Source organism: Lissotriton vulgaris, chromosome 6, assembly GCF_964263255.1.
Source record: "Lissotriton vulgaris chromosome 6, aLisVul1.2, whole genome shotgun sequence".
NCBI classification, from domain to species: domain Eukaryota; kingdom Metazoa; phylum Chordata; class Amphibia; order Caudata; family Salamandridae; genus Lissotriton; species Lissotriton vulgaris.
Genome location: NC_141694.1, coordinates 1490526402 through 1490554389, shown reverse-complemented (window position 1 = coordinate 1490554389; position 27988 = coordinate 1490526402). Strand labels below are relative to the sequence as shown.

General features: G+C 53.5%; 1 protein-coding gene across 2 annotated transcripts in view; it reads left to right on the top strand.

Annotated features, from left to right (window-relative positions):
• The window catches only part of PSME4 (proteasome activator subunit 4), a 2155241-nt gene that overhangs the window by 88992 nt on the left and 2038261 nt on the right, over positions 1–27988 (top strand). Inside the window, exon 4 of one of the 2 annotated variants that reach the window (XM_086927645.1) lies at positions 12571–12630. The exons of the other annotated variant lie outside the window; for it this stretch is intronic. Within the exon in view, the coding sequence (XP_086783771.1) occupies positions 12571–12630 (60 nt within the window). The remainder of the gene's footprint in view (positions 1–12570; positions 12631–27988) is intronic. 2 annotated transcript variants of the gene reach the window in all.

Here is a 27988-nt window from a genome sequence, read left to right as displayed (position 1 = left end):
CAATATCCCGTTACAAGAGATCTTCAGCGGGTCCTTCTCTCTGGTCTCACAGACTGATCAAACAATTTTTAAAAGGATTATACACGACTTCCCCTCCGGTGAAAATGTTGCCTCCTGCCTGACACCTCAACACAGTCCTTAATCTGCTCATGAAGCATCCCTTTGAACCAGTGCACAGGGCTGACCTGAAATATCTATCATGGAAGACAGCTCTCCTACTTTAGCTCACATCAGCGAGGCAGGTGAGTGAGCTGCAAGCTTTCTCGGTTCAAGATCCTTTTCTGCAATTTAAACAAGACAGGGTGATTTTGCGGACAAATCCGAAGTTTTATTCCAAAAGTCCCATCAGATTTCCATCTAAATGAGCCTGTGGTTTTGCGTTCCTTCTTTCCAAATCCCAGTACTGCAGCGGAAAGTTTGTTGCATTCATTGGATCTCAAGCGGTGCTTAAAATTCTATATCGACAAGACAAAGGCTTTCAGAAAATCAAATCAGCTATTTGTGGCTTACAGCACGCCCAGGAAAGGTCTTCCGCTCACTAAACGGAGCATATCCCGCTGGATCTTGGCAGCTATTTCTTTTTGTCATGAACAAGCAGGACATCCCCTGCACTCTAAAGTACTCATTCTACTAGGGCGATGTCCACATCCATGGCACTTTTCGCAGGTGTACCGGTCATTGACATTTGCAGAGCGGCAACATGGAAGTCACCACATACCTTCACTAGGTATTACTGCCTGGACACAGAGCTTATGAAGGATGCTGCGGTGGGACAAGCAGTGCTTCGTCATCTATTTCACTAGAGGTGAGCCTTCTTTCATCCCTCCATCCTTTTCATGTACGCACATTTCTCTGTTGTGTAATTTGATGGTATTTATTGTTTGCAATTTATATGCTCCTGTTAGTCGCTTGATATGTTTTTATCTAAGGACTTGCATATACTGTACCATCCGAAATGTGCTTTATGCATTGCTGGCTACTCTGATTCAGGTATGTGAATCTATGAAAGACACCCATAATACTGGATAAGAAATGCGTTACTTACCTGTAACTGCAGTTATCCAGTATTGGTGTCTTTCATAGATTCACATGCAAACCGCCCTCCTCCCTTGGAAGGGCTCACCTAATTCTCTCAGTGATACGCCTACTTAGCTTTGTGCGTACGAAAATCTGAGGGACTGAGGCTCCTTCCAGGAGGGTTCTAGAGGGAGGTGGCAGCTGATTGGCTCTTTTTTAGAGTTTGGTCCTTTTTAAAAAAGGACAGGGATATGTAACTAATGTGAGGCCTATTTCTCTATATGTCTATAGGACATTACTTTATTTATATACCGGGGACTCCCATTCCGACGACGGGGAATGATTCAGGCATGTGAATCTATGAAAGACACCAATACTGAATAACTGCAGTTACAGGTAAGTAACGCATTTCTTTTGTTTTAGGTCTCGACCTAAAGCATTGCTTTTAGCAATGCTTGTTCTTTCTCTCTCCCCGTGCACCCATGCCTCTTACCATCCACTCTCTCCATGTTGCTCTCACCCCACCTAGCTAGTCTGTTTATTGCTCTACCCATTCCCACCCTGCTTGGCTTTTTTTAATTTAAATAAACCAACCCACTCGTGCCCCCCCCCCCCATCCCTACTTGCCAATCCTTACTGCACTGCCCTTCCCATTTTTTTAATTCACACTTTTTAAAAACTTCTTTGGAGTGCTCGTCGGTTTCATTTTGCTACCATGATACTTTTTTCTGTATGTGCCCTTTCACATACCTTTTATCTATATTTTTTAATTACCACTCCAAGCGCATACACCATCTTGGTAACCCATTCACACCTATAGGTCACCATGCTGGGGCCACCATAGTAAGTGAGCTGACTGCCCGCTCACTCCGGTGCACTTCGCTGCACCACGGAGCAGCACTCTCGAGTTCCCCCCATGCTCGGGACCAAGTTGTAATTTTGGGCTAGTACACCTTGCCTGTATTCTTAACTTCCACAGCTTACATTAGTTCCAGAATGGCCTCAATGGGTATGAGCCAGCATGCCCTTGCTTAAGAAGTTTGGACACCAGGCCTTACACCCCCCCCTCACCCTCCCACCCCCCTCACCCTCACCCACCCTCACACCCTCACCCACCCTCACCCCCTCACCCACCCTCACCCCCTCACCCACCCTCTCACCCTCACCAACCCTCTCACCCTCACAACCCTCTCACCCTCACAACCCTCTCACCCTCACAACCCCCACACCCTCACACCTCCCACACCCTCACACCCCATCACCCTCACACCCCCTCACCCTGACAGACATCCCCACCGTCACACACCCTCTCACCCCCTCACCCACCGTCACACACCCTCTCACCCACCCTCTCACCTACCCTTTCACCCTCACACACCCTTTCACCCTCACACACCCTCTCACCCCCTCACCCTCACACCCCCTCACCCACCCCCTCATCCTCACCCACCCCCACACCCCTCAGACCCCCACACCCCCTCGCCCACCCCCTCAGTCTCACACCCCTCACACACCCTCACTCACCCTCACTCACCCTCTCACCCCCTCTCACCCCCTCTCACACACTCTCACACACTCACACACTCTCACCCCCTCACCCTCACACCCCCTCATCCTCACACCCCCTCACCCTCACACCCCCTCACCCTCACACCCCCTCACCCTTACACCCCCTCACCCCTCCACACCTTAACCCTCTCACCCCCACCCTCACCCCCTCACCCCCTCACCCCCTCACCCCCTCACCCCCTCACCCTCTCACCCTCTCATCCTCTCACCCTCTCACCCCTTCACACACCCTCACCCACCCTCTCACACCCTCTCACCCCCCCACACCCACCCTCTCACCCACACTCACCCTCGCACACACACTCACCCTCGCGCACACACTCACCCTCGCACCCCCTCATCCTCACCCTCACCCTCACACCCCCTCATCCTCACCCCCACACCCCCTCACCCCCACCCCCCTCACCCTCACCCCCCCTCACCCTCAACCCCCCTCACCCTCACGCCCCCTCACAGCACGCCTCACACTGCTGCACGCCTCACACTGCTGCACACCTCACACTGCTGCACGCCTCACACTGCTGCATTACTCACACTGCTGCATGCTGCACGCCTCACACTGCTGCACGCCTCACACTGCTGCACGCCTCACACTGCTGCACGCCTCACACTGCTGCACACCTCACACTGCTGCACACCTCACACTGCTGCACACCTCACACTGCTGCATGCTGCACACTGCTGCACGCTACACACTGCTGCACGCTACACACTGCGGCACGCTACACACTGCTGCATGCAGCAGACTGCTGCATGCAGCACACTACCGCATGACTCACTGGGCTGCACTCCACACACTGCTGCACTCCACACACTGCTGCACTCCACACACTGCTGCACGCCTCACACTGCTGCACGCCTCACACTGCTGCACGCCTCACACTGCTGCACGCCTCACACTGCTGCACGCCTCACACTGCTGCACGCCTCACACTGCTGCACGCCTCACACTGCTGCACGCCTCACACTGCTGCACGCCTCACACTGCTGCATGCCACACACTGCTGTATGCCACACACCGCTGCACGCCTCACACCGCTGCATGCCTCACACCGCTGCATGCCTCACACTGCTGCACGCCTCACACTGCTGCACGCCTCACACTGCTGCACGCCTCACACTGCTGCACGCCTCACACTGCTGCACGCCGCACACTGCTGCATTCCTCACATTGCTGCACGCATCACACTGCTGCACGCTGCACAATTATGCATTACTCATAATGCTGCACGCCACACACTGCTGCACGCCACACACTGCTGCACGCCACACACTGCTGCACGCCACACACTGCTGCACGCCTCCTACTGCTGCACGCCTCCTACTGCTGCACGCCGCACACTGCTGCACGCCGCACACTGCTGCACGCCTCATACTGCTGCACGCCTCACACTGCTGCACGCCTCACACTGCTGCACGCCGCACACTGCTGCACGCCGCACACTGCTGCATTACTCACACTGCTGCGCATTCTGCACACTACCGCACGAATCACACTGCTGCACGCCTCCTACTGCTGCACGCCTCCTGCTGCTGCACGCCTCCTGCTGCTGCACGCCTCCTGCTGCTGCACGCCTCCTGCTGCTGCACGCCTCCTGCTGCTGCACGCCTCCTGCTGCTGCACGCCTCCTGCTGCTGCACGCCTCCTGCTGCTGCACGCCTCCTGCTGCTGCACGCCTCCTACTGCTGCACGCCTCCTACTGCTGCACGCCTCCTACTGCTGCACGCCTCCTACTGCTGCACGCCTCCTACTGCTGCACGCCTCCTACTGCTGCACACCTCCTACTGCTGCACGCCTCACACTGCTGTACAGCACACACTGCTGCACGCCTCACACTGCTGCACGCCTCACACTGCTGCACGCCTCACACTGCTGCACGCCTCACACTGCTGCACAGCACACACTGCTGCACGCCTCACACTGCTGCACGCCTCACACTGCTGCACGCTGCTGCATTACTCATACTGCTGCATGCTGCACACTGCTGCACGCCTCACACTGCTGCACACTGCTGCATTACTCACAATGCTGCACGCCACACCCTGCTGCACGCCACACCCTGCTGCACGCCTCGCACTGCTGCACGCCTCACACTGCTGCACGCCTCACACTGCTGCACGCCTCGCACTGCTGCACGCCGCACACTGCTGCATGCAGCACGCTGCTGCACGCCACACGCTGCTGCATGCCACACGCTGCTGCACGCCACACACTGCTGCACGCCACACACTGCTGCACGCCTCACACTGCAGCACGCCTCACACTGCAGCACGCCTCATACTGCAGCACGCCTCGCACTGCTGCATGCCACACACTGCTGCTTGCTACACACTGCTGCTTGCTACACACTGCTGCATTACTCACACTGCTGCATGCTGCACACTACCGCACGACTCACACTGCTACACTCCACACACTTCTGCACGCCTCACACTGTTGCACGCCTCACACTGCTGCACGCCTCACACTGCTGCACGCCTCACACTGCTGCACGCCTCACACTGCTTGCCGCGACACACTGCTGCACGCGACACACTGCTGCACGCGACACACTGCTGCACGCGACACACTGCTGCACGCGACACACTGCTGCACGCGACACACTGCTGCACGCGACACACTGCTGCACGCGACACACTGCTGCACGCGACACACTGCTGCACGCCTCACAGTGCTGCACGCCTCACAGTGCTGCATGCCTCGCACCGCTGCATGCCTCACACCGCTGCACGCCTCACACCGCTGCACGCCTCACACCGCTGCACGCCTCACACCGCTGCACGCCTCACACCGCTGCACGCCTCACACTGCTGCACGCTGCACACTGCTGCATTACTCACACTGCTGCACGCCACACACTGCTGCACGCCACACACTGCTGCACGGCACACACTGCTGCATGCCGCACACTGTCGCACGCCGCACACTGTCGCACGCCGCACACTGTCGCACGCCGCACACTGTCGCACGCCGCACACTGTCGCACGCCGCACACTGTCGCACGCCGCACACTGTCGCACGCCGCACACTGTCGCACGCCGCACACTGTCGCACGCCACACACTGCCGCACGCCACACACTGCAGCACGCCTCACACTGCAGCACGCCTCACACTGCAGCACGCCTCACATTGCTGCATGCCACACACTGCTGCTTGCTACACACTGCTGCTTGCTACACACTGCTGCATTACTCACACTGCTGCATGCTGCACACTACCGCACGACTCACACTGCTACACTCCACACACTTCTGCACGCCTCACACTGCTGCACGCCTCACACTGCTGCACGCCTCACACTGCTGCACGCGACACACTGCTGCACGCGACACACTGCTGCACGCGACACACTGCTGCACGCGACACACTGCTGCACGTGACACACTGCTGCACGTGACACACTGCTGCACGTGACACACTGCTGCACGTGACACACTGCTGCACGCGACACACTGCTGCACGCGACACACTGCTGCACGCGACACACTGCTGCACGCCTCAGTGCTGCACGCCTCAGTGCTGCACGCCTCAGTGCTGCACGCCTCACAGTGCTGCATGCCATACAGTGCTGCATGCCTCGCACCGCTGCACGCCTCACACCGCTGCACGCCTCACACTGCTGCATTACTCACACTGCTGCACGCCACACACTGCTGCACGCCACACACTGCTGCACGCCACACACTGCTGCACGCCACACACTGCTGCACACCTCACACTGCTGCACGGCACACACTGCTGCATGCTGCACACTGTCGCACGCCGCACACTGTCGCACGCCGCACACTGTCGCACGCCGCACACTGTCGCACGCCGCACACTGTCGCACGCCGCACACTGTCGCACGCCGCACACTGTCGCACGCCGCACACTGCTGCACGCCTCACACTGCAGCACGCCTCACATTGCTGCATGCCACACACTGCTGCTTGCTACACACTGCTGCTTGCTACACACTGCTGCATTACTCACACTGCTGCATGCTGCACACTACCGCACGACTCACACTGCTACACTCCACACACTTCTGCACGCCTCACACTGTTGCACGCCTCACACTGCTGCACGCCTCACACTGCTGCACGCCTCACACTGCTGCACCCGACACACTCCTTCACGCGACGCACTGCTGCACGCGACACACTGCTGCACGCGACACACTGCTGCACGCGACACACTGCTGCACGCGACACACTGCTGCACGCGACACACTGCTGCACGCCTCAGTGCTGCACGCCTCACAGTGCTGCATGCCATACAGTGCTGCATGCCTCGCACCGCTGCACGCCTCACACCGCTGCACGCCTCACACCGCTGCACGCCTCACACTGCTGCATTACCCACACTGCTGCACGCCACACACTGCTGCACGCCACACACTGCTGCACGCCACACACTGCTGCACACCTCACACTGCTGCACGGCACACACTGTCGCACGCCGCACACTGTCGCACGCCGCACACTGTCGCACGCCGCACACTGTCGCACGCCGCACACTGTCGCACGCCGCACACTGTCGCACGCCGCACACTGTCGCACGCCGCACACTGCTGCACGCCTCACACTGCTGCACGCCTCACACTGCTGCACGCCTCACACTGCTGCACGCCTCACACTGCTGCACGCCTCAAACTGCTGCACGCCTCAAACTGCTGCACGCCTCAAACTGCTGCACGCCTCAGAATGCTGCAAGCCTCAGAATGCTGCACGTATCACACTGCTGCACGTATCACACTGATGCATGCATCACACTGCTGCACTCTGCACAATTCTGCATTTCTCACAATGCTGCATGCTGCACACTGCACACTGCTGCACGCCGCACACTGCTGCACGCCGCACACTGCTGCATGCCGCACACTACCGCACGCCTCACACTGCTGCACACTGCTGCACGCTGCACACTGCTACATTGCTCACACTGCTGCATGCCACACATTGCTGCATGCCACACACTGCTGCACATCACACACTGCTGCATGTCACACACTGCTGCATGTCACACACTGCTGCACGTCACACACTGCTGCACGTCACACACTGCTGCACGTCACACACTGTTGCACGCCTCACACTGCTGCACTACTCATACTGCTGCATGCTGCACACTGCCACACGCCCCACACTGCTGCACGCCTCACACTGCTGCACCCTGCTGCATTACTCACACTGCTGCATGCCGAACACTGTTGCACGCCTCACACTGTTGCACGCCTCACACTGCTGCACGCTGCTGCACGCCGCACACTGCTGCACGCTGCACACTGCTGCACACCGCACACTGCTGCATTACTCACACTGCTGCATTACTCACACTGCTGCATTACTCACACTGCTGCATTACTCACACTGCTGCATTACTCATACTGCTGCATTACTCATACTGCTGCATTACTCATACTGCTGCATTACTCATACTGCTGCATGCCTCACACTGCTGCACGCCTCACACTGCTGCACGCCTCACACTGCTGCACGCCTCACACTGCTGCACGCCGCACACGGCTGCATGCCTCACACTACCGCACGCCTCACACTGCTGCACACTGCTGCACGCTGCACACTGCTACATTGCTCACACTGCTGCATGCCACACACTGCTGCATGTCACACACTGCTGCATGCCACACACTGCTGCACGTCACACACTGCTGCATGTCACACACTGCTACATGTCACACACTGCTGCATGTCACACACTGCTGCACGTCACATACTGTTGCACGCCGCACACGGCTGCATTACTCCTACTGCTGCATGCTGCACACTGCTGCACGCCCACACTGCTGCATGCCTCACACTGCTGCACCCTACTGCATTACTCACAGTGCTGCACGCCTCACACTGCTGCACGCTGCTGCACGCCGCACACTGCTGCATGCTGCACACTGCTGCATTACTGACACTGCTGCATTACTGACACTGCTGCATTACTGACACTGCTGCATTACTCACACTGCTGCATTACTCACACTGCTGCATTACTCACACTGCTGCATTACTCACACTGCTGCATTACTCATACTGCTGCACGCCTCACACTGCTGCACGCCTCACACTGCTGCACGCCTCACACTGCTGCACGCCGCACACTGCTGCACGCCGCACACTGCTGTACGCCTCACACTGCTGCACGCCGCACACTGCTGCACGCTGCACACTGCTGCATTACTCACCATCGGACTATAGGACTCTGGGACACCGCCACATCACTCTGGGACACCGCCACATAACTCTGGGACACCGCCACATCACTCTGGGACACCGCCACATCACTCTGGGACACCGCCACATCACTCTGGGAAACCGCCACATCACTCTGGGACACCGCCACATCACTCTGGGACACTGCCACATCACTCTGGGACACCGCCACATCACTCTGGGACACCGCCACATCACTCTGGGACACCACCACATCACTCTGGGACACCACCACATCACTCTGGGACACCACCACATCACTCTGGGACACCACCACATCACTCACGGAACACCACCACATCACTCACGGAACACCACCACATCACTCACGGAACACCACCACATCACTCACGGAACACCACCACATCACTCACGGAACACCACCACATCACTCACGGAACACCACCACATCACTCACGGAACACCACCACATCACTCACTCACGGAACACCACCACATCACTCACTCACGGAACACCACCACATCCCTCACTCACGGAACACCACCACATCCCTCACTCACGGACCACCACATCCCTCACTCACGGAACACCACCACATCCCTCACTCACGGAACACCACCACATCCCTCACTCACGGAACACCACCACATCCCTCACTCACGGAACACCACCACATCCCTCACTCACGGAACACCACCACATCCCTCACTCACGGAACACCACCACATCCCTCACTCACGGAACACCACCACATCACTCACGGAACACCACCACATCACTCACGGAACACCACCACATCACTCACGGAACACCACCACATCACTCACGGAACACCACCACATCACTCACGGAACACCACCACATCACTCACGGAACACCACCACATCACTCACGGAACACCACCACATCACTCACTCACGGAACACCACCACATCACTCACGGAACACCACCACATCACTCACGGAACACCACCACATCACTCACGGAACACCACCACATCACTCACTCACGGAACACCACCACATCACTCACGGACCACCACCACATCACTCACTCACGGAACACCACCACATCCCTCACTCACGGAACACCACCACATCCCTCACTCACGGAACACCACCACATCCCTCACTCACGGAACACCACCACATCCCTCACTCACGGAACACCACCACATCCCTCACTCACGGAACACCACCACATCCCTCACTCACGGAACACCACCACATCACTCACGGAACACCACCACATCCCTCACTCACGGAACACCACCACATCCCTCACTCACGGAACACCACCACATCCCTCACTAACGGAACACCACCACATCACTCACGGAACACCACCACATCCCTCACTCACGGAACACCACCACATCACTCACTCACGGAACACCACCACATCCCTCACTCACGGAACACCACCACATCACTCACGGAACACCACCACATCACTCACGGAACACCACATCACTCACTCACGGAACACCACCACATCACTCACTCACGGAACACCACCACATCCCTCACTCACGGAACACCACCACATCCCTCACTCACGGAACACCACCACATCCCTCACTCACGGAACACCACCACATCCCTCACTCACGGAACACCACCACATCCCTCACTCACGGAACACCACCACATCCCTCACTCACGGAACACCACCACATCCCTCACTCACGGAACACCACCACATCCCTCACTCACGGAACACCACCACATCCCTCACTCACGGAACACCACCACATCCCTCACTCACGGAACACCACCACATCCCTCACTCACGGAACACCACCACATCCCTCACTCACGGAACACCACCACATCACTCACGGAACACCACCACATCACTCACGGAACACCACCACATCACTCACGGAACACCACCACATCACTCACGGAACACCACCACATCCCTCACTCACGGAACACCACCACATCACTCACTCACGGAACACCACCACCACATCACTCACTCACGGAACGCCACCACCACATCACTCACTCACGGAACACCACCACATCACTCACTCACGAGAGACCACCACATCACTCACTCACAGAGACCACCACATCACTCAGGAAGACCACCACATCACTCAGGAAGACCACCACATCACTCAGGAAGACCACCACATCACTCAGGAAGACCACCACATCACTGAGGAACACCACCACATCACTCAGCAGCACAACAGCATCCCTCAGCACCACAACAGCATCACTCAGCACAACAGCATCACTCAGCACCACAACAGCACTGTCCTTGCTTGCTACCAACAAGCATTGCCATAGCCAATAGAACTCGCATTAGGAAAGTGTAAGCTATTGGCTTTGTGAATAACAATGCTATTAATTTATATATTTTCAAAGCCAACGCATATTAAAAAAAAAAAATGTCATTTACAGTACCAATAGCTCACACTTTCCTAATGCGATACCTATTGCATTGCAAATGCTTGTTTAGGACTTGTGCCCTGGTCCAGACCATGTTCAGTCACTGTCTTGCCTGCTGCCAGATGCATTGGTTCGGTGTCGGTCACCGGATTCATTGCCGTGGCGAGCTCATTGCAGGTGAGGCAGCAGCCAATCTAAATTCAACTGCCTCCTGCTCGCATCACGGGCGGCAGCCTACATGATGGGCCCACTCGCTGCTAACTACGAATCTGACAGAAGCTCAGACCTCACTTGTTGAATATGTCGGTAGTATCCATTGGCAGGCACTACTGACATGATTGTGACCTCAGTTAAATGTATTCCGTGTGGTGTAAGATTGAAACCAATGTTACATAATAGCTAGCAGATCAGCCAGCCCTCAAGTCTCTCTAGCTGCCTGCCACTCGACTCCAGCAAATGGTGTTCTTATAATTAGCAGCCAGCTCACTCTGGGCCACAGCGCTTTACAGGCACAGCTGAAAAGGCGCTAATATGCGTGACTTCTCATTTCAGTGCAGTGATGCGGACTACCACACTGAAATGCGTTAGTCTAATGCCTGATGCGTGGTACTTGGCAGGGCTGTATGATTCTAGCCTGTTCGACAATGTTGAACTGCTAACGTTCAATGGAAAGCTGCATGTGGTGGTGCTTTAACGAAAATAAACACAACAGAAAAGCTGGATTCCTCGCCTTGAGCCCTTTAGTTAAAATTGTTTTAATTTTTTTTGCTTTGTAATGAACAGTGTTAAGTTATAACTTGATCAGTACTTGCTCAGAGGGAACCAAACTTAAATGTTATTGTTAGTTTTCACGTTGTCCACTTTTGCAGTTATTAGCTTTTAAGGTGTATATGCATTTTTACATACACATAGAGCTCTCTCATAACTCAAACCCTCCCAACCAGAATCTATAAGGTTCATCTTTTCTGACTCACTCTGCTTCACCCCATCACCCGCTTAAGTGCAGCAGCCTAGGTCCGGATAAGAGCATCATTCTGGTCATCACACACAATACCAAAATACTTCTCACAAAGCCACACTTAAACTGCATTCCTCCATCCAAGGGCTTCCTACAGTGTAGTGTGTTGCGCGTTTGCAAAAGCGCTTTGTTGCCTTGTTCGCAATTTGAAATTCTCTAGATAAAATTACAATACTTTATTTAAAATGTGTTTACAAAACTCTGGCTCTATGAATTTGATATTATTCAGATAGTGTCTGTTGCTACTATAGCAGCAATACAGTGGGGTATTTCCAGTTCATTGTGTTCTCACATGGTGTTTGAGAACTTTGTTTTACTGTGATTGTAGTCATGATTGTTTTTCCCTGTCATGTTTTATACCTTATGTTGTTTTATTTGTTTCATATTCAGTTCATGTCGACAAGGCTTGTCTTCCACTAAAACAGTTATGCTTACTATTTTACATAGGTGGTAAGGACAACTTTACTTGCTTAGCTATTGCCGCTGTGTCCTGTTTTGCATGTTGTGCTCAAATGGTGACAATTCTTGTAAATGTGATAATCTTTGTTGCCGGGATTGGTTTCTTTGTTTGCTTTTGTTTTTTCCTTTAACCGATAAACATATGTTAACACTACAAAACTTTTTCTACGATAATGATGCACTGTTTTTATCAATTAAAAATCCTAATTATTAATTATTTTCCATTTTGTCGAATCTTCACCTGCTACGCAGTACCTAATTTATTCCACTAGAATTAAACAAACCATGAAAATTTATGTGGTTGAACATTGCAAAGTGTCAGATGTCTGCTTCTAGTTTAAAATATTTCCATTTGCTTGATTCTATAACTGTTTTGGTGTTTTATGTCAAATTCAAACACTTACAGTAGAACCAATGTACCCTTTTGCATCACCCAGAATTTTAAGAGTTACATTTACTACAAATTGGGTTAACAACATTAAATGAGTTCCACAGAGTAAAACACAGTATAGTCTACATTGTGCTCAATAGAAATCCAACCATAAATAAACAAGCATTTGCAATGCAATAGGTCTCGCATTAGGAAAGTTTGAGCTATTGTTCTTGTAAATGACAATTATTTTATTTATGTGTTGGTTTTGAAAATAGCTAAATTAATAGCTTTGTCATTTACAATGCCACTAGTTATAATTTTCGCAAATGTGACACCTATAGCATTGTATTTACGTGACTTAGATGTATTGATATTACAAATATTAATGGCTTTTAATTTTTTAAAATAATTAATACTTAAATAAAAGTGATTGTAATTTATAATGGCAATAGCTTAAACTTATGTAAAAAACTTTTGTGAAGATTGTTCAGTGTATTTTATTGTGACGAAAATCCAAGAACAGAAGTGAAATATTAACATCTTTTTGTGACATTTGTAATAAAGCTTGAAACATTGAGAGAACATATTTGAACCAGTTGTTGTTGAATGGTTGCACATACTGATGCTGTGATGGCGCGGAGTGATGTTGGGGTGGCGACGAGTGATGCTGTGGCGATCAGTGATGCTGTGGTAGCGCATAATGATGTTGTGGTGCCCCTGAGTGATCCTGTGGTGGCCCTGAGTAATGCTGTGGTGGCCCAGAGCGATGCTGTGGAGGCCTTGAGTGATGCTGTGGAGGCCTTGAGTGATGCTGTGGAGGCCCTGAGTGATGCTGTGGAGGCCCTGAGTGATGCTGTGGAGGCCCTGAGTGATGCTGTGGAGGCCCTGAGTGATGCTGTGGAAGCCCTGAGTGATGCTGTGGAAGCCCTGAGTGATGCTGTGGAGGCCCTGAGTGATGCTGTGGAGGCCCTGAGTGATGCTGTGGAGGCCCTGAGTGATGCCGTGGAGGCCCTGAGTGATGCCGTGGAGGCCCTGAGTGATGCCGTGGAGGCCCTGAGTGATGCCGTGGAGGCCCTGAGTGATGCTGTGGAGGCCCTGAGTGATGCTGTGGAGGCCCTGAGTGATGCTGTGGAGGCCCTGAGTGATGCTGTGGAGGCCCTGAGTGATGCTGTGGAGGCCCTGAGTGATGCTGTGGAGGCCCTGAGTGGTGCTGTGGAGGCCCTGAGTGGTGCTGTGGAGGCCCTGAGTGGTGCTGTGGATGCCCTGAGTGGTGCTGTGGGGATGCTGAGTGATGCTGTGGTGGTGCTGAGTGGTGCTGTGGTGGTGCCGAGTGGTGCTGCCGAGTTATGCTGTGGTGGTGCTGAGTGGTGCTGTGGTGGTGCTGAGTGGTGCTGTGGTGGTGCTGAGTGGTGCTGTGGTGGTGCTGAGTGGTGCTGTGGTTGTGCTGAGTGGTGCTGTGGTTGTGCTGAGTGGTGCTGTGGTTGTGCTGAATGATGCTGTGGTGGTGCTGAATGATGCTGTGGTGGTGCTGAGTGGTGCTGTGGTGGTGCCGAGTGGTGCTGCCGAGTTATGCTGTGGTGGTGCTGAGTGATGCTGTGGTGGTGCTGAGTGATGCTGTGGTGGTGCTGATTGGTGCTGTGGTGGTGCTGAGTGGTGCTGTGGTGGTGCTGAGTGGTGCTGTGGTGGTGCTGAGTGGTGCTGTGGTGGTGCTGAGTGATGCTGTGGTGGTGCTGAGTGATGCTGTGGTGGTGCTGAGTGGTGCTGTGGTGATGCTGAGGTGGTGCGGAGTGATGCTGTGGTGGTGTGGAGTGATGCTGTGGTGGTGCGGAGTGATGCTGTGGTGGTGCGGAGTGATGCTGTGGTGGTGCGGAGTGATGCTGTGGTGGTGCGGAGTGGTGCTGTGGTGGTGCCGAGTGGTGCTGCCGAGTTATGCTGTGGTGGTGCTGAGTGATGCTGTGGTGGTGCTGAGTGGTGCTGTGGTGGTGCCGAGTGGTGCTGCCGAGTTATGCTGTGGTGGTGCTGAGTGGTGCTGTGGTGGTGCTGAGTGGTGCTGTGGTGGTGCTGAGTGGTGCTGTGGTGGTGCTGAGTGGTGCTGTGGTGGTGCTGAGTGGTGCTGTGGTGGTGCTGAGTGGTGCTGTGGTGGTGCTGAGTGGTGCTGTGGTGGTGCTGAGTGGTGCTGTGGTGGTGCTGAGTGATGCTGTGGTGGTGCTGTGGTGGTGCTGAGTGGTGCTGTGGTGGTGCTGAGTGATGCTGTGGTGGTGCTGTGGTGGTGCGGAGTGGTGCTGTGGTGGTGCTGAGTGATGCTGTGGTGGTGCTGAGTGATGCTGTGGTGGTGCTGTGGTGGTGCTGAGTGGTGCTGTGGTGGTGCTGAGTGATGCTGTGGTGGTGCTGAGTGGTGCTGTGGTGGTGCTGTGGTGGTGCGGAGTGGTGCTGTGGTGGTGCTGAGTGATGCTGTGGTGGTGCTGAGTGGTGCTGTGGTGGTGCTGTGGTGGTGCTGAGTGGTGCTGTGGTGGTGCTGTGGTGGTGCTGAGGTGGTGCTGAGTGGTGCTGTGGTGGTGCTGAGTGATGCTGTGGTGGTGCTGTGGTGGTGCTGAGTGGTGCTGTGGTGGTGCTGAGTGATGCTGTGGTGGTGCAGAGTGATGCTGTGGTGGTGCAGTGGTGGTGCGGAGTGATGCTGTGGTGGTGCGGAGTGATGCTGTGGTGGTGCGGAGTGATGCTGTGGTGGTGCGGAGTGATGCTGTGGTGGTGCGGAGTGATGCTGTGGTGGTGCGGAGTGATGCTGTGGTGGTGCGGAGTGATGCTGTGGTGGTGCGGAGTGATGCTGTGGTGGTGCGGAGTGATGCTGTGGTGGTGCGGAGTGATGCTGTGGTGGTGCGGAGTGGTGCTGTGGTGATGCTGAGTGGTGCTGTGGTGATGCTGAGTGGTGCTGAGTGATGCTGTGGTGGTGCTGAGTGGTGCTGCCGAGTTATGCTGTGGTGGTGCTGAGTGGTGCTGTGGTGGTGCTGAGTGATGCTGTGGTGGTGCTGTGGTGGTGCTGTGGTGGTGCTGAGTGGTGCTGTGGTGGTGCTGAGTGATGCTGTGGTGGTGCTGTGGTGGTGCTGTAGTGATGCTGAGTGGTGCTGAGTGGTGCTGTGGTGGTGCCGAGTGGTGCTGCCGAGTTATGCTGTGGTGATGCTGAGTGATGCTGTGGTGGTGCTGAGTGGTGCTGTGGTGGTGCTGAGTGGTGCTGTGGTGGTGCTGTGGTGGTGCTGAGTGGTGCTGTGGTGGTGCTGAGTGGTGCTGTGGTGGTGCTGAGTGATGCTGTGGTGGTGCTGTGGTGGTGCTGTGGTGGTGCTGAGTGGTGCTGTGGTGGTGCTGAGTGATGCTGTGGTGGTGCTGAGTGGTGCAGAGTGATGCTGTGGTGGTGCGGAGTGATGCTGTGGTGGTGCGGAGTGATGCTGTGGTGGTGCGGAGTGATGCTGTGGTGGTGCGGAGTGATGCTGTGGTGGTGCGGAGTGATGCTGTGGTGGTGCGGAGTGATGCTGTGGTGGTGCGGAGTGATGCTGTGGTGGTGCGGAGTGATGCTGTGGTGGTGCGGAGTGATGCTGTGGTGGTGCTGTGGTGATGCTGAGTGGTGCTGAGTGATAATGTGGTGGTGCTGAGTGATAATGTGATGGTGCTGAGTGATAATGTGATGGTGCTGAGTGATAATGTGATGGTGCTGAGTGATAATGTGATGGTGCTGAGTGATAATGTGGTGGTGCTGAGTGATAATGTGGTGGTGCTGAGTGATAATGTGGTGTGATAATGTGGTGGTGCTGAGTGATAATGGGGTGGTGCTGAGTGATAATGGGGTGGTGCTGAGTGGTGCTGTAGTGGTGCTGGGTGGTGCTGTGGTGGTGCTGAGTGATAATGTGGTGGTGCTGAGTGATAATGTGGTGGTGCTGAGTGATAATGTGGTGGTGCTGAGTGATAATGTGGTGGTGCTGAGTGATAATGGGGTGGTGCTGAGTGGTGCTGTAGTGGTGCTGGGTGGTGCTGTGGTGGTGCTGAGTGATAATGTGGTGGTGCTGAGTGATAATGTGGTGGTGCTGAGTGATAATGTGGTGGTGCTGAGTGATAATGTGGTGGTGCTGAGTGATGCTGTGGTGGTGCTGAGTGATGCTGTGGTGGTGCTGAGTGGTGCTGTGGTGGTGCTGAGTGGTGCTGTGGTGGTGCTGAGTGGTGCTGTGGTGGTGCTGAGTGGTGCTGTGGTGGTGCTGAGTGGTGCTGTGGTGGTGCTGAGTGATGCTGTGGTGGTGCTGAGTGATGCTGTGGTGGTGCTGTGGTGGTGCTGAGTGATGCTGTGGTGGTGCTGAGTGATGCTGTGGTGGTGCGGAGTGATGCTGTGGTGGTGCGGAGTGATGCTGTGGTGGTGCGGAGTGATGCTGTGGTGGTGCGGAGTGATGCTGTGGTGGTGCGGAGTGATGCTGTGGTGGTGCGGAGTGGTGCTGTGGTGGTGCCGAGTGGTGCTGCCGAGTTATGCTGTGGTGGTGCTGAGTGATGCTGTGGTGGTGCTGAGTGGTGCTGTGGTGGTGCCGAGTGGTGCTGCCGAGTTATGCTGTGGTGGTGCTGAGTGGTGCTGTGGTGGTGCTGAGTGGTGCTGTGGTGGTGCTGAGTGGTGCTGTGGTGGTGCTGAGTGGTGCTGTGGTGGTGCTGAGTGGTGCTGTGGTGGTGCTGAGTGATGCTGTGGTGGTGCTGTGGTGGTGCTGAGTGGTGCTGTGGTGGTGCTGAGTGATGCTGTGGTGGTGCTGAGTGGTGCTGTGGTGGTGCTGTGGTGGTGCGGAGTGATGCTGTGGTGGTGCGGAGTGATGCTGTGGTGGTGCGGAGTGATGCTGTGGTGGTGCGGAGTGATGCTGTGGTGGTGCGGAGTGATGCTGTGGTGGTGCGGAGTGATGCTGTGGTGGTGCGGAGTGATGCTGTGGTGGTGCGGAGTGATGCTGTGGTGGTGCGGAGTGATGCTGTGGTGGTGGGGAGTGATGCTGTGGTGGTGCGGAGTGATGCTGTGGTGGTGCGGAGTGATGCTGTGGTGGTGCGGAGTGATGCTGTGGTGGTGCTGAGTGGTGCTGTGGTGATGCTGTGGTGGTGCTGAGTGGTGCTGCCGAGTTATGCTGTGGTGGTGCTGAGTGATGCTGTGGTGGTGCTGAGTGGTGCTGTGGTGGTGCTGAGTGATGCTGTGGTGGTGCTGAGTGATGCTGTGGTGGTGCTGAGTGGTGCTGTGGTGGTGCTGAGTGGTGCTGTGGTGGTGCTGAGTGGTGCTGTGGTGGTGCTGAGTGGTGCTGTGGTGGTGCTGAGTGGTGCTGTGGTGGTGCTGAGTGATGCTGTGGTGGTGCTGAGTGGTGCTGTGGTGATGCTGAGGTGGTGCGGAGTGATGCTGTGGTGGTGCGGAGTGATGCTGTGGTGGTGCGGAGTGATGCTGTGGTGGTGCGGAGTGATGCTGTGGTGGTGCGGAGTGATGCTGTGGTGGTGCGGAGTGGTGCTGTGGTGGTGCCGAGTGGTGCTGCCGAGTTATGCTGTGGTGGTGCTGAGTGATGCTGTGGTGGTGCTGAGTGGTGCTGTGGTGGTGCCGAGTGGTGCTGCCGAGTTATGCTGTGGTGGTGCTGAGTGGTGCTGTGGTGGTGCTGAGTGGTGCTGTGGTGGTGCTGAGTGGTGCTGTGGTGGTGCTGAGTGGTGCTGTGGTGGTGCTGAGTGGTGCTGTGGTGGTGCTGAGTGATGCTGTGGTGGTGCTGTGGTGGTGCTGAGTGGTGCTGTGGTGGTGCTGAGTGATGCTGTGGTGGTGCTGAGTGGTGCTGTGGTGGTGCTGTGGTGGTGCGGAGTGATGCTGTGGTGGTGCGGAGTGATGCTGTGGTGGTGCGGAGTGATGCTGTGGTGGTGCGGAGTGATGCTGTGGTGGTGCGGAGTGATGCTGTGGTGGTGCGGAGTGATGCTGTGGTGGTGCGGAGTGATGCTGTGGTGGTGCGGAGTGATGCTGTGGTGGTGGGGAGTGATGCTGTGGTGGTGCGGAGTGATGCTGTGGTGGTGCGGAGTGATGCTGTGGTGGTGCGGAGTGATGCTGTGGTGGTGCTGAGTGGTGCTGTGGTGATGCTGTGGTGGTGCTGAGTGGTGCTGCCGAGTTATGCTGTGGTGGTGCTGAGTGATGCTGAGTGGTGCTGTGGTGGTGCTGTGGTGGTGCTGAGTGGTGCTGTGGTGGTGCTGAGTGGTGCTGTGGTGGTGCTGAGTGGTGCTGTGGTGGTGCTGTGGTGATGCTGAGTGGTGCTGAGTGGTGCTGTGGTGGTGCCGAGTGGTGCTGCCGAGTTATGCTGTGGTGATGCTGAGTGATGCTGTGGTGGTGCTGAGTGATGCTGTGGTGGTGCTGAGTGGTGCTGTGGTGGTGCTGAGTGGTGCTGTGGTGGTGCTGTGGTGGTGCTGTGGTGGTGCTGAGTGGTGCTGAGTGGTGGTGCTGAGTGATGCTGTGGTGGTGCTGTGGTGGTGCTGAGTGGTGCTGTGGTGGTGCTGAGTGATGCTGTGGTGGTGCTGAGTGGTGCGGAGTGATGCTGTGGTGGTGCGGAGTGATGCTGTGGTCGTGCGGAGTGATGCTGTGGTGGTGCGGAGTGATGCTGTGGTGGTGCAGAGTGATGCTGTGGTGGTGCGGAGTGATGCTGTGGTGGTGCGGAGTGATGCTGTGGTGGTGCGGAGTGATGCTGTGGTGGTGCGGAGTGATGCTGTGGTGGTGCGGAGTGATGCTGTGGTGGTGCGGAGTGATGCTGTGGTGGTGCGGAGTGATGCTGTGGTGGTGCGGAGTGATGCTGTGGTGGTGCGGAGTGATGCTGTGGTGGTGCGGAGTGATGCTGTGGTGGTGCGGAGTGATGCTGTGGTGGTGCGGAGTGATGCTGTGGTGGTGCGGAGTGATGCTGTGGTGGTGCGGAGTGATGCTGTGGTGGTGCGGAGTGATGCTGTGGTGGTGCGGAGTGATGCTGTGGTGGTGCGGAGTGATGCTGTGGTGGTGCGGAGTGATGCTGTGGTGGTGCGGAGTGATGCTGTGGTGGTGCTGAGTGGTGCTGAGTGATAATGTGGTGGTGCTGAGTGATAATGTGATGGTGCTGAGTGATAATGTGATGGTGCTGAGTGATAATGTGGTGGTGCTGAGTGATAATGTGGTGGTGCTGAGTGATAATGTGGTGTGATAATGTGGTGGTGCTGAGTGATAATGGGGTGGTGCTGAGTGATAATGGGGTGGTGCTGAGTGGTGCTGTAGTGGTGCTGGGTGGTGCTGTGGTGGTGCTGAGTGATAATGTGGTGGTGCTGAGTGATAATGTGGTGGTGCTGAGTGATAATGTGGTGGTGCTGAGTGATAATGTGGTGGTGCTGAGTGATAATGTGGTGGTGCTGAGTGGTAATGTGGTGGTGCTGAGTGATAATGGGGTGGTGCTGAGTGGTGCTGTAGTGGTGCTGGGTGGTGCTGTGGTGGTGCTGAGTGATAATGTGGTGGTGCTGAGTGATAATGTGGTGGTGCTGAGTGATAATGTGGTGGTGCTGAGTGATAATGTGGTGGTGCTGAGTGATAATGTGGTGGTGCTGAGTGATAATGTGGTGGTGCTGAGTGATAATGTGGTGGTGCTGAGTGATAATGTGGTGGTGCTGAGTGATAATGTGGTGGTGCTGAGTGATAATGTGGTGGTGCTGAGTGATAATGTGGTGGTACTGAGTGATGCTGGGGTAGCGCTGAGTGATGCTGGGGTAGCGCTGAGTGATGATGTGGTGATGCAGAGGGCGGAAAGGCACAACAAGACAGGGAAGGGGCAGGAGAGAGTGAGACAGAAATAGAGGAAGAGTGGAGAGGCCAAGACAGTTAAGGGGCAGGAGAGAGTGAGACAGAAATAGAGGAAGAGTGGAGAGGCCAAGACAGTGAAGGGGCAGGAGAGAGTGAGACAGAAATAGAGGAAGAGTGGAGGGGCCAAGACAGTGAAGGGGTAGGAGAGAGTGAGACAAAGAGTGGAGAGGCCAAGACAGTGAAGGGGCAGGAGAGAGTGAAACAGAAATAGAGGAAGACTGGAGAGGCCAAGACAGTGAAGGGGCAGGAGAGAGTGAGACGGAAAAGAGGAAGAGTGGAGAGGCCAAGACAGGGAAGGGGCAGGAGAGAGTGAGACAGAAATAGAGGAAGAGTGGAGAGGCCAAGACAGTGAAGGGGCAGGAGAGAGTGAGACAGAAACAAAGGAAGAGTGGAGAGGCCAAGACAGTGAAGGGGCAGGAGAGAGTGAGACGGAAACAAAGGAAGAGTGGAAAGGCCAAGACAGGGAAGGGGCAGGAGAAAGTGAGACAGAAATAGAGGAAGAGTGGAGAGGCCAAGACAGTGAAGGGGCAGGAGAGAGTGAGACAGAAATAGAGGAAGAGTGGAGAGGCCAAGACAGGGAAGGGGCAGGAGAGCGTGAGACAGAAATAGAGGAAGAGTGGAGAGGCCAAGACAGTGAAGGGGCAGGAGAGAGTGAGACGGAAACAAAGGAAGAGTTGAGAGGCCAAGACAGGGAAGGGGCAGGAGAGAGTGAGACGGAAACAGAGGAAGAGTGGAGAGGCTAAGACAGTGAAGGGGCAGGAGAGAGTGAGACAGAAATAGAGGAAGAGTGGAGAGGCCAAGACAGTGAAGGGGCAGGAGAGAGAGAGAGAGACAGAAATAGAGGAAGAGTGGAGAGGCCAAGACAGTGAAGGGGCAGGAGAGAGTGAGACAGAAACAAAGGAAGAGTGGAGAGGCCAAGGCAGGGAAGGGGCGGGAGAGAGTGAGACAGAAATAGAGGAAGAGTGGAGAGGCCAAGACTGTGAAGGGGCAGGAGAGAGTGAGACAGCAATAGAGGAAGAGTGGAGAGGCCAAGACAGTGAAGGGGTAGGAAGAGAGTGAGACAAAGAGTGGAGAGGCCAAGACAGAGAAGGGGCAGGAGAGAGTGAGACAGAAATAGAGGAAGAGTGGAGAGGCCAAGACACCGAAGGGGCAGGAGAGAGTGAGACGGAAACAGAGAAAGAGTGGAGAGGCCAAGACAGTGAAGGGGCAGGAGAGAGTGAGACAGAAATAGAGGAAGAGTGGATAGGCCAAGACAGTGAAGGGGTGGGAGAAAGTGAGACAGAAACAAAGCAAGGCGAAGTTGTGGTGTGCATGGACGTAAGAACAAACTGCAGGAAGACGCTGCCTCAGCCATGTCTGGAGGATGTAAGAAGGGGTCGACAGAAGGCCATTCCCGGCGAGGCAGCCATTGTTACGTTGTCGTCCCCTTTACATGGTCAGTAGGATCAAGTGGGAGGAGGGACTGGGAGAGGGGTGTGAGATAGATCAAAGCCTTTACTGTGATCAGTGGCCGCAGGCTGCCAGTGGGAGGGAAGGGGAGTCTGGTGCGAGGTGTGGGGGGCGGGTGAAGGGGAGCAGGCATATGGTGGAAAAGAGAAAGAACAAGCACTTCCGGTGTTGCTACTATGCACACAGGTTGGAAAGACACATTCACTCCTACATCACTTCTAAACAAAGGAGTTAATTGGGCACTTTCAGTGCACAATGCAAGGCAAAGTTTCAAAACCCTGGACAAAATGCAACCCTGACATTCACAGTGGTCGAGGAGGACAGCGCGTGGTCTTCAGCCTTCCTGAAGAAACATTTGAACATTAAAAAAAATACTCTGACTTTCTATTTCGGTTAACAAAACAAGGAGGTACTGGGCAGTAGCATGCGTGCCCTGTACGGTTAGAGGTGGCTTTGCACCGAGGGTGCAAAACACCAATTTTTGTTTTAACTTTGTTCAATCCTGCAACTTTTAAGCTGTCATATCAGTCGTTTTGTTTATATAACTTCTTGACATACCTGACACTCAGAAATAAAGACGAACGTAAGGCCTAGCACATTGAAAGGCATTCAACCAAACAGATACAAACCCTGCACAATACATACAAAAAAAATGCATCTCATGTTGGTAAAAAAAGAAAAACAAAACAGCAATCCTTCCCGTTTAGTTTATTTTAAAAAATATCCCCGTCGGGTGAACGTGTTGTGTTTAGAAAGCACTTTGAATGCATTTTTGGGGGCACACAGTGATTGATGGCTGTTTTATAAGAGGCAACCTATTTTGCATCTGCTATAATGTTTATTAATGGAGAGGCACGACTTGGTTCAGTCCGCTTATGTTCAATGCGGCTGGGAAACATTATCCAGAGCACTGGTGTGAATTCCGATGCAGCAAGGGAGGCGCTTTTGTTTGGTAATGCGTGGGGTGGTCCGGGTTGTGGCTCATATGCGGCTGGGTAACATCATCTGGAGCAGTGTTGCCTCTTCCGGTGCAGCCGGGGTAGAATGACGAAGTTGGAGGAAATAAAGGCAAGCGCCCTGAATCTCCTGTCCGATTCTGGAGGGTTGGCATGTAGGATCCTGCCATATCAATAGGTGCACTCAGTTTCTTACTGAAAAGTAAACTTGCAATGCCAGCGTTTATTTTTTATTTACTAAAGTTACAACAATGTCGTGCACACTGTTAAAGAGGCTCCTCCCTAGTTTTACTAACTAACAACTTTGCTTGCTTTGTCTTACACACTGAGGGGCCGAGTGCAGACTGGGTGGCTGTGCCGATAGACATGAGTGCAGACGGGGTGAGGTGACGATAGAAGTTATTTAATTAGCAGCACTAAAACTCCCGTAGGGTGAACACTTCATTTAACAAGCAATGTCCTGAGCAAATGGTGGGGGCCTGAAGCAGTGGGGTGGGAGAGGTGAGGGGGGAGTCATGGGGTGGGAGAGGTGAGGGGGGAGTCACGGGGAGATTAAGGGACAGAAGGCAAGCGGCCGGGAAGTGCAGGGTGGGTGATGGGAGGGGGGTGGGGGGGGGGGGGGGGGGTCAGGTAGCAGAGCCTTTGAAGAGCCAGAGTCAGTGATGTGAATAATTAGGGGAGGAGAATTGGCAGGCTGATAGCCAGAAGGCTCAGGCAAGCTCGTGCACGAGGCGTGTACTTCCCAAAATCCTCTGGAGAGCCCTTGCTTGGCCTGACGTATGGGTTGGCTGCATTAGGGCTCTTTTCCTATTCCTAGGGAATAGGAAAGGCGAGCCCTAAAAAGGGCATATGCTACAAAAGACGAAAGCACTAATTTACTGTGTCAATATAATGGTGAAAGTGTGCAGTTTTCATACTACTGCGGTGTCATGGAACATGCAAGAGAGCCATATACCTCATTATACACAACTCATTATAAACTTGTTCCAGATATATGGGGCAAAGGGAAAGGTTTATAAGACTGATCTGTTTTGTGGGAGCAAGGCCACGGCAGGTGAGGGTTTTTCATTGGTCAGAGTTTCACCTGTTCTTCTCATGATAGCATTTACTTAGGATTTCATTCATTTGACGATTTGTCGTAGGCAATAGTCAATCAATAGTTTCCATTTCTTTTCTAGTTTGTTCTAAACTACTTTTCTACCTTATTCTTTATGGGTAAATATTATTTTTATTGTTTCTCGTTACAGCTATTCACTGTACCTTTATAAATGTTGCTCGATTTGTAATAAAAAAAAGTATTGCATTTTTCATATGATTTGTGAATCAATTTGCGGATCTGTGGAATTTTGATCAGCAAATGCCACAAGAAAAACATTTATTTTTTGAGGCAGATGCCATGAAAGTCACATTAAGAGGACTTATGCTCAGTATGTGTACACCGAAAATATACACATGAATCTCAAGATGGATGCTCTAAAGTAAAAGAAATCAAAACCCTTGAGCATATACTTGGCACATATCAAGGCATAGACATTTTACAAAAACTAAAATCCCTAAAATATGGCTGTAAACAAGTCATTAGTGAAAGAGCTCCTATATAAATTACAAATCTTAAAGCCAGAATATATGTGACTATAATAAAGCTAGTACGACCCTAGCCAATTACATTAAGCCCAAAGGTAATAAATGTAGCAACGCTAAAAAAAGATGACAGAATAAATCTAAAACCAAGAATATCCTGTATCGTTTTCACAAATTTTGCTAGAATGTGTTTTAACTGAAAGCTCAGCCCTCTGCTGCAGACAGTCACACTTACCTGGATAAACTGTCTTTATAAGACAATAAATTGAATTTTGAGAGTAATAAACAAATTGAAAAAAAGCAAAAATCATTAAGGAGTTTTTTAGCAGTGGCTTGCGCCCTGTCCAAGTAGGGACTCTGCCTTCCAGTCCTGGTAAGAGGATTGCACAGCTAAGAAAACCCCTGCCCCTCCCCCCTTTGGTAACTTGGCATGAGCAGTCAAGCTTATCTCAAAGGCTTTGTGTAAAGCATTTGTACATAAGCACACAGTGAAAATGCTACAAATGGACACAACACCCGTTTAGAAAAATAGCCAATCTTTATATAAACCAAACAATACCAAAACAACAAAATCCAACATACACCACTCAAGATACGACCTTAAAAAGGTTTGGATGGCTCACTTTTAGATCACAGTACCTGGGATGCATCATATTCACAGATGAAAACAGACGTAGAGGAGGTGAGGCGCCAGAAAGCAAACCTATGCGTCGGTTCCTTGCTCCCAGGGGAGGTGATGCGTTGGTTCCTTGCTCCCAGGGGAGGTGATGGGTTGGTTCCTTGCTCCCAGAGGAGGTGATGCGTTGGTTCCTTGCTCCCAGAGGAGGTGATGCGTTGGTTCCTTGCTCCCAGGGGAGGTGATGCGTTACCAGTAAATCCAATATGACAATCATAACCAACCAAATATAATCACAGTTTACACAGGGAGTAGTTGCGCTTTAGCTCTGATCAACTGATGGGTGCCATATTTGGGCGGCCTGATCCTGCCGGTGCACTTTCGGGCCCTGCAAGTTCAGATGGAGACCCTGTGGGTTTCGCGCTTCCTGCTCCTCACCGACCTTCTTTGGCACTGTGTCCTATGCTGTTCAACCTGCCCTATTCTGAAGGGTTAGGAATGGATGATGAGGATTGGGATGGGCAGAAGGATACCTTGGAAATCCCGCAACCTCAAGATCCGAACTGGTATGTGGAACTGGGTGATACCAGCGACCTAGACACCTTCCAGATTCTGTCATGCTATCTCCCCTTAACCTGGCTACGGAGGATTGGGCGTTATTTGTAATGGTGGTATGTAGGGCTGTGGAGGTCTTGGACCAGCAGCTTCCTACAGGGGCTGTCAAGACTAACCTCTTGACAGAGGTCCTGCAGCCTGGTGTCTCTTACTCTGAACCCTTGCTGCTTTTCAGTGAGGCCTTGACGGACATTCTTCTGGGCACCTGGTCCAAGCCCAGAACAGGGGCTCCTGTGAACAGAACAATTGCTTGCCGCCATCACCTTGCACTGGGTGATCCAGCTTTCTTCACCACCCACCCCAACCCTCAAAGCTTGGTGGTCCAAACTTCCACTTCCCGTGGCGTATTCCCTTCCACACCCTTGACAGGGAATCCAAAAGGCTGGAAAGCTTCGGGAAGAAAAGTTTCTCTTCCGCCAGCCTAGCATTGCGGTCGGTGAATACCGCATGTCTTTTGAACCGTTATTTACCTTTGATATGGGATATGGTTGCGCAGGTGCTGTCAAGAGTCTCGGAGGAGGACCGGATACTGCTCTCTCAAGCTATTTCTGCCTGGAGAGTTGCAGCAAAGTTTGCTATCTGCCATGACATGGAAACAATTTCCTCGACAGTGGCCTTTCAGCCCCACACCTAGCTGCGGACGTCTGGATTTTCAGGGGATGTCCATGCTAATCTTATGGACATGTCCTTTGATGGTTCCAGTTTCTTCGGAGACCAAGCAGATGCAGCGCTTGAGCATTTTAAGGACTCAAAGGCTACCACACCATTCCAGCCTGTATCTGCTTCTCACACTTTTTGTGACTAGAGAAAGGGCTCCCAACAGCCCCAACCTTACTCCAGCCAGAGAGTCATGCAAGTTCAGCAACCTTTGCAGTGCCGTGGATGCGGTTCACCCCGACCCCGAAGTTTGGGTGGCCAGAAGTCGAGCCAAGCCATAATCCCCTCCACCACCGCAAAAGCTTCCTAGTCCGATCGTGCCGGATCATACACGTCCAGTTGGTGGCAGTAAACTCCATCATCTCCACCACTGGTGGGACATCACCTCGGACAGGTCGGTGCTGCAAATACTCCAAAGGGGCTACCCTCTCCCCTTCGTGACTACTTCTTCATCCATTCCTCCAGCTTCTGATCGGCTGACGTCGGAGCACCTTGACCTACTCCACAAGGAAGTAAAAACTCTCTTGGCCATGGGAGCTATAGAGAGGGTTCCCGGGCCAGATATAGGCTGTGGTTGTTTTTCCTGCTTTTTTTTGGTTCCAAAGAAGGACGGAGGCCTTCGTCCTATCCTCTACCTCAGAGCCCTCAACTACTCCCTCAGCAAGCATTTACAATGCAATAGGTCTTGCATTAACGAGAGTTTAAGGTATTGGCTTGTCAATAGCTTAAACTGTGGCAAATGCTAGACCTATTTGATTTACTAGCGCCCTTACGGTGCTTTCACATTTGTTAATGCCGCTCCCCTTTCTTTGGATGCAGTTTGTGTAAAGAAAGGGACACAGTCTCTATGAATGTGAAAGCACCGCATGGGCGCTAGTAAAATAAAATGAATAAATAAGCGCGGCCAAAAATGCGGTCACTATAGTAAAAGCGGACCGCTTTTAAAATAAAATCGGGCAGCGTGCTGTGAGATAGTGGGTGGTATAGGGAAAGAGCATTTAATAAAATTGTGCTCACCATCTTATAAAGCAGACCATGTAAGAACGCCAGTAAAAGGTCCAGTCGTTATGGGAGGTAACAAATGCAGACAAAGCGTAACCAAGGAGGGACTATCAAGTCTAATAACGACTCGGAAGCCAGCGTTTACGAAGGACAATGACACAAGACAAGTATAAATATGGGTGGGGAGTGGTCGGGGCTTCAAAGCCATACTCCACTACTGCATGTCTAGCAGCAGCGCATGCGTTGCCCTGGCTCGGCCTAAAAAGGAGAGG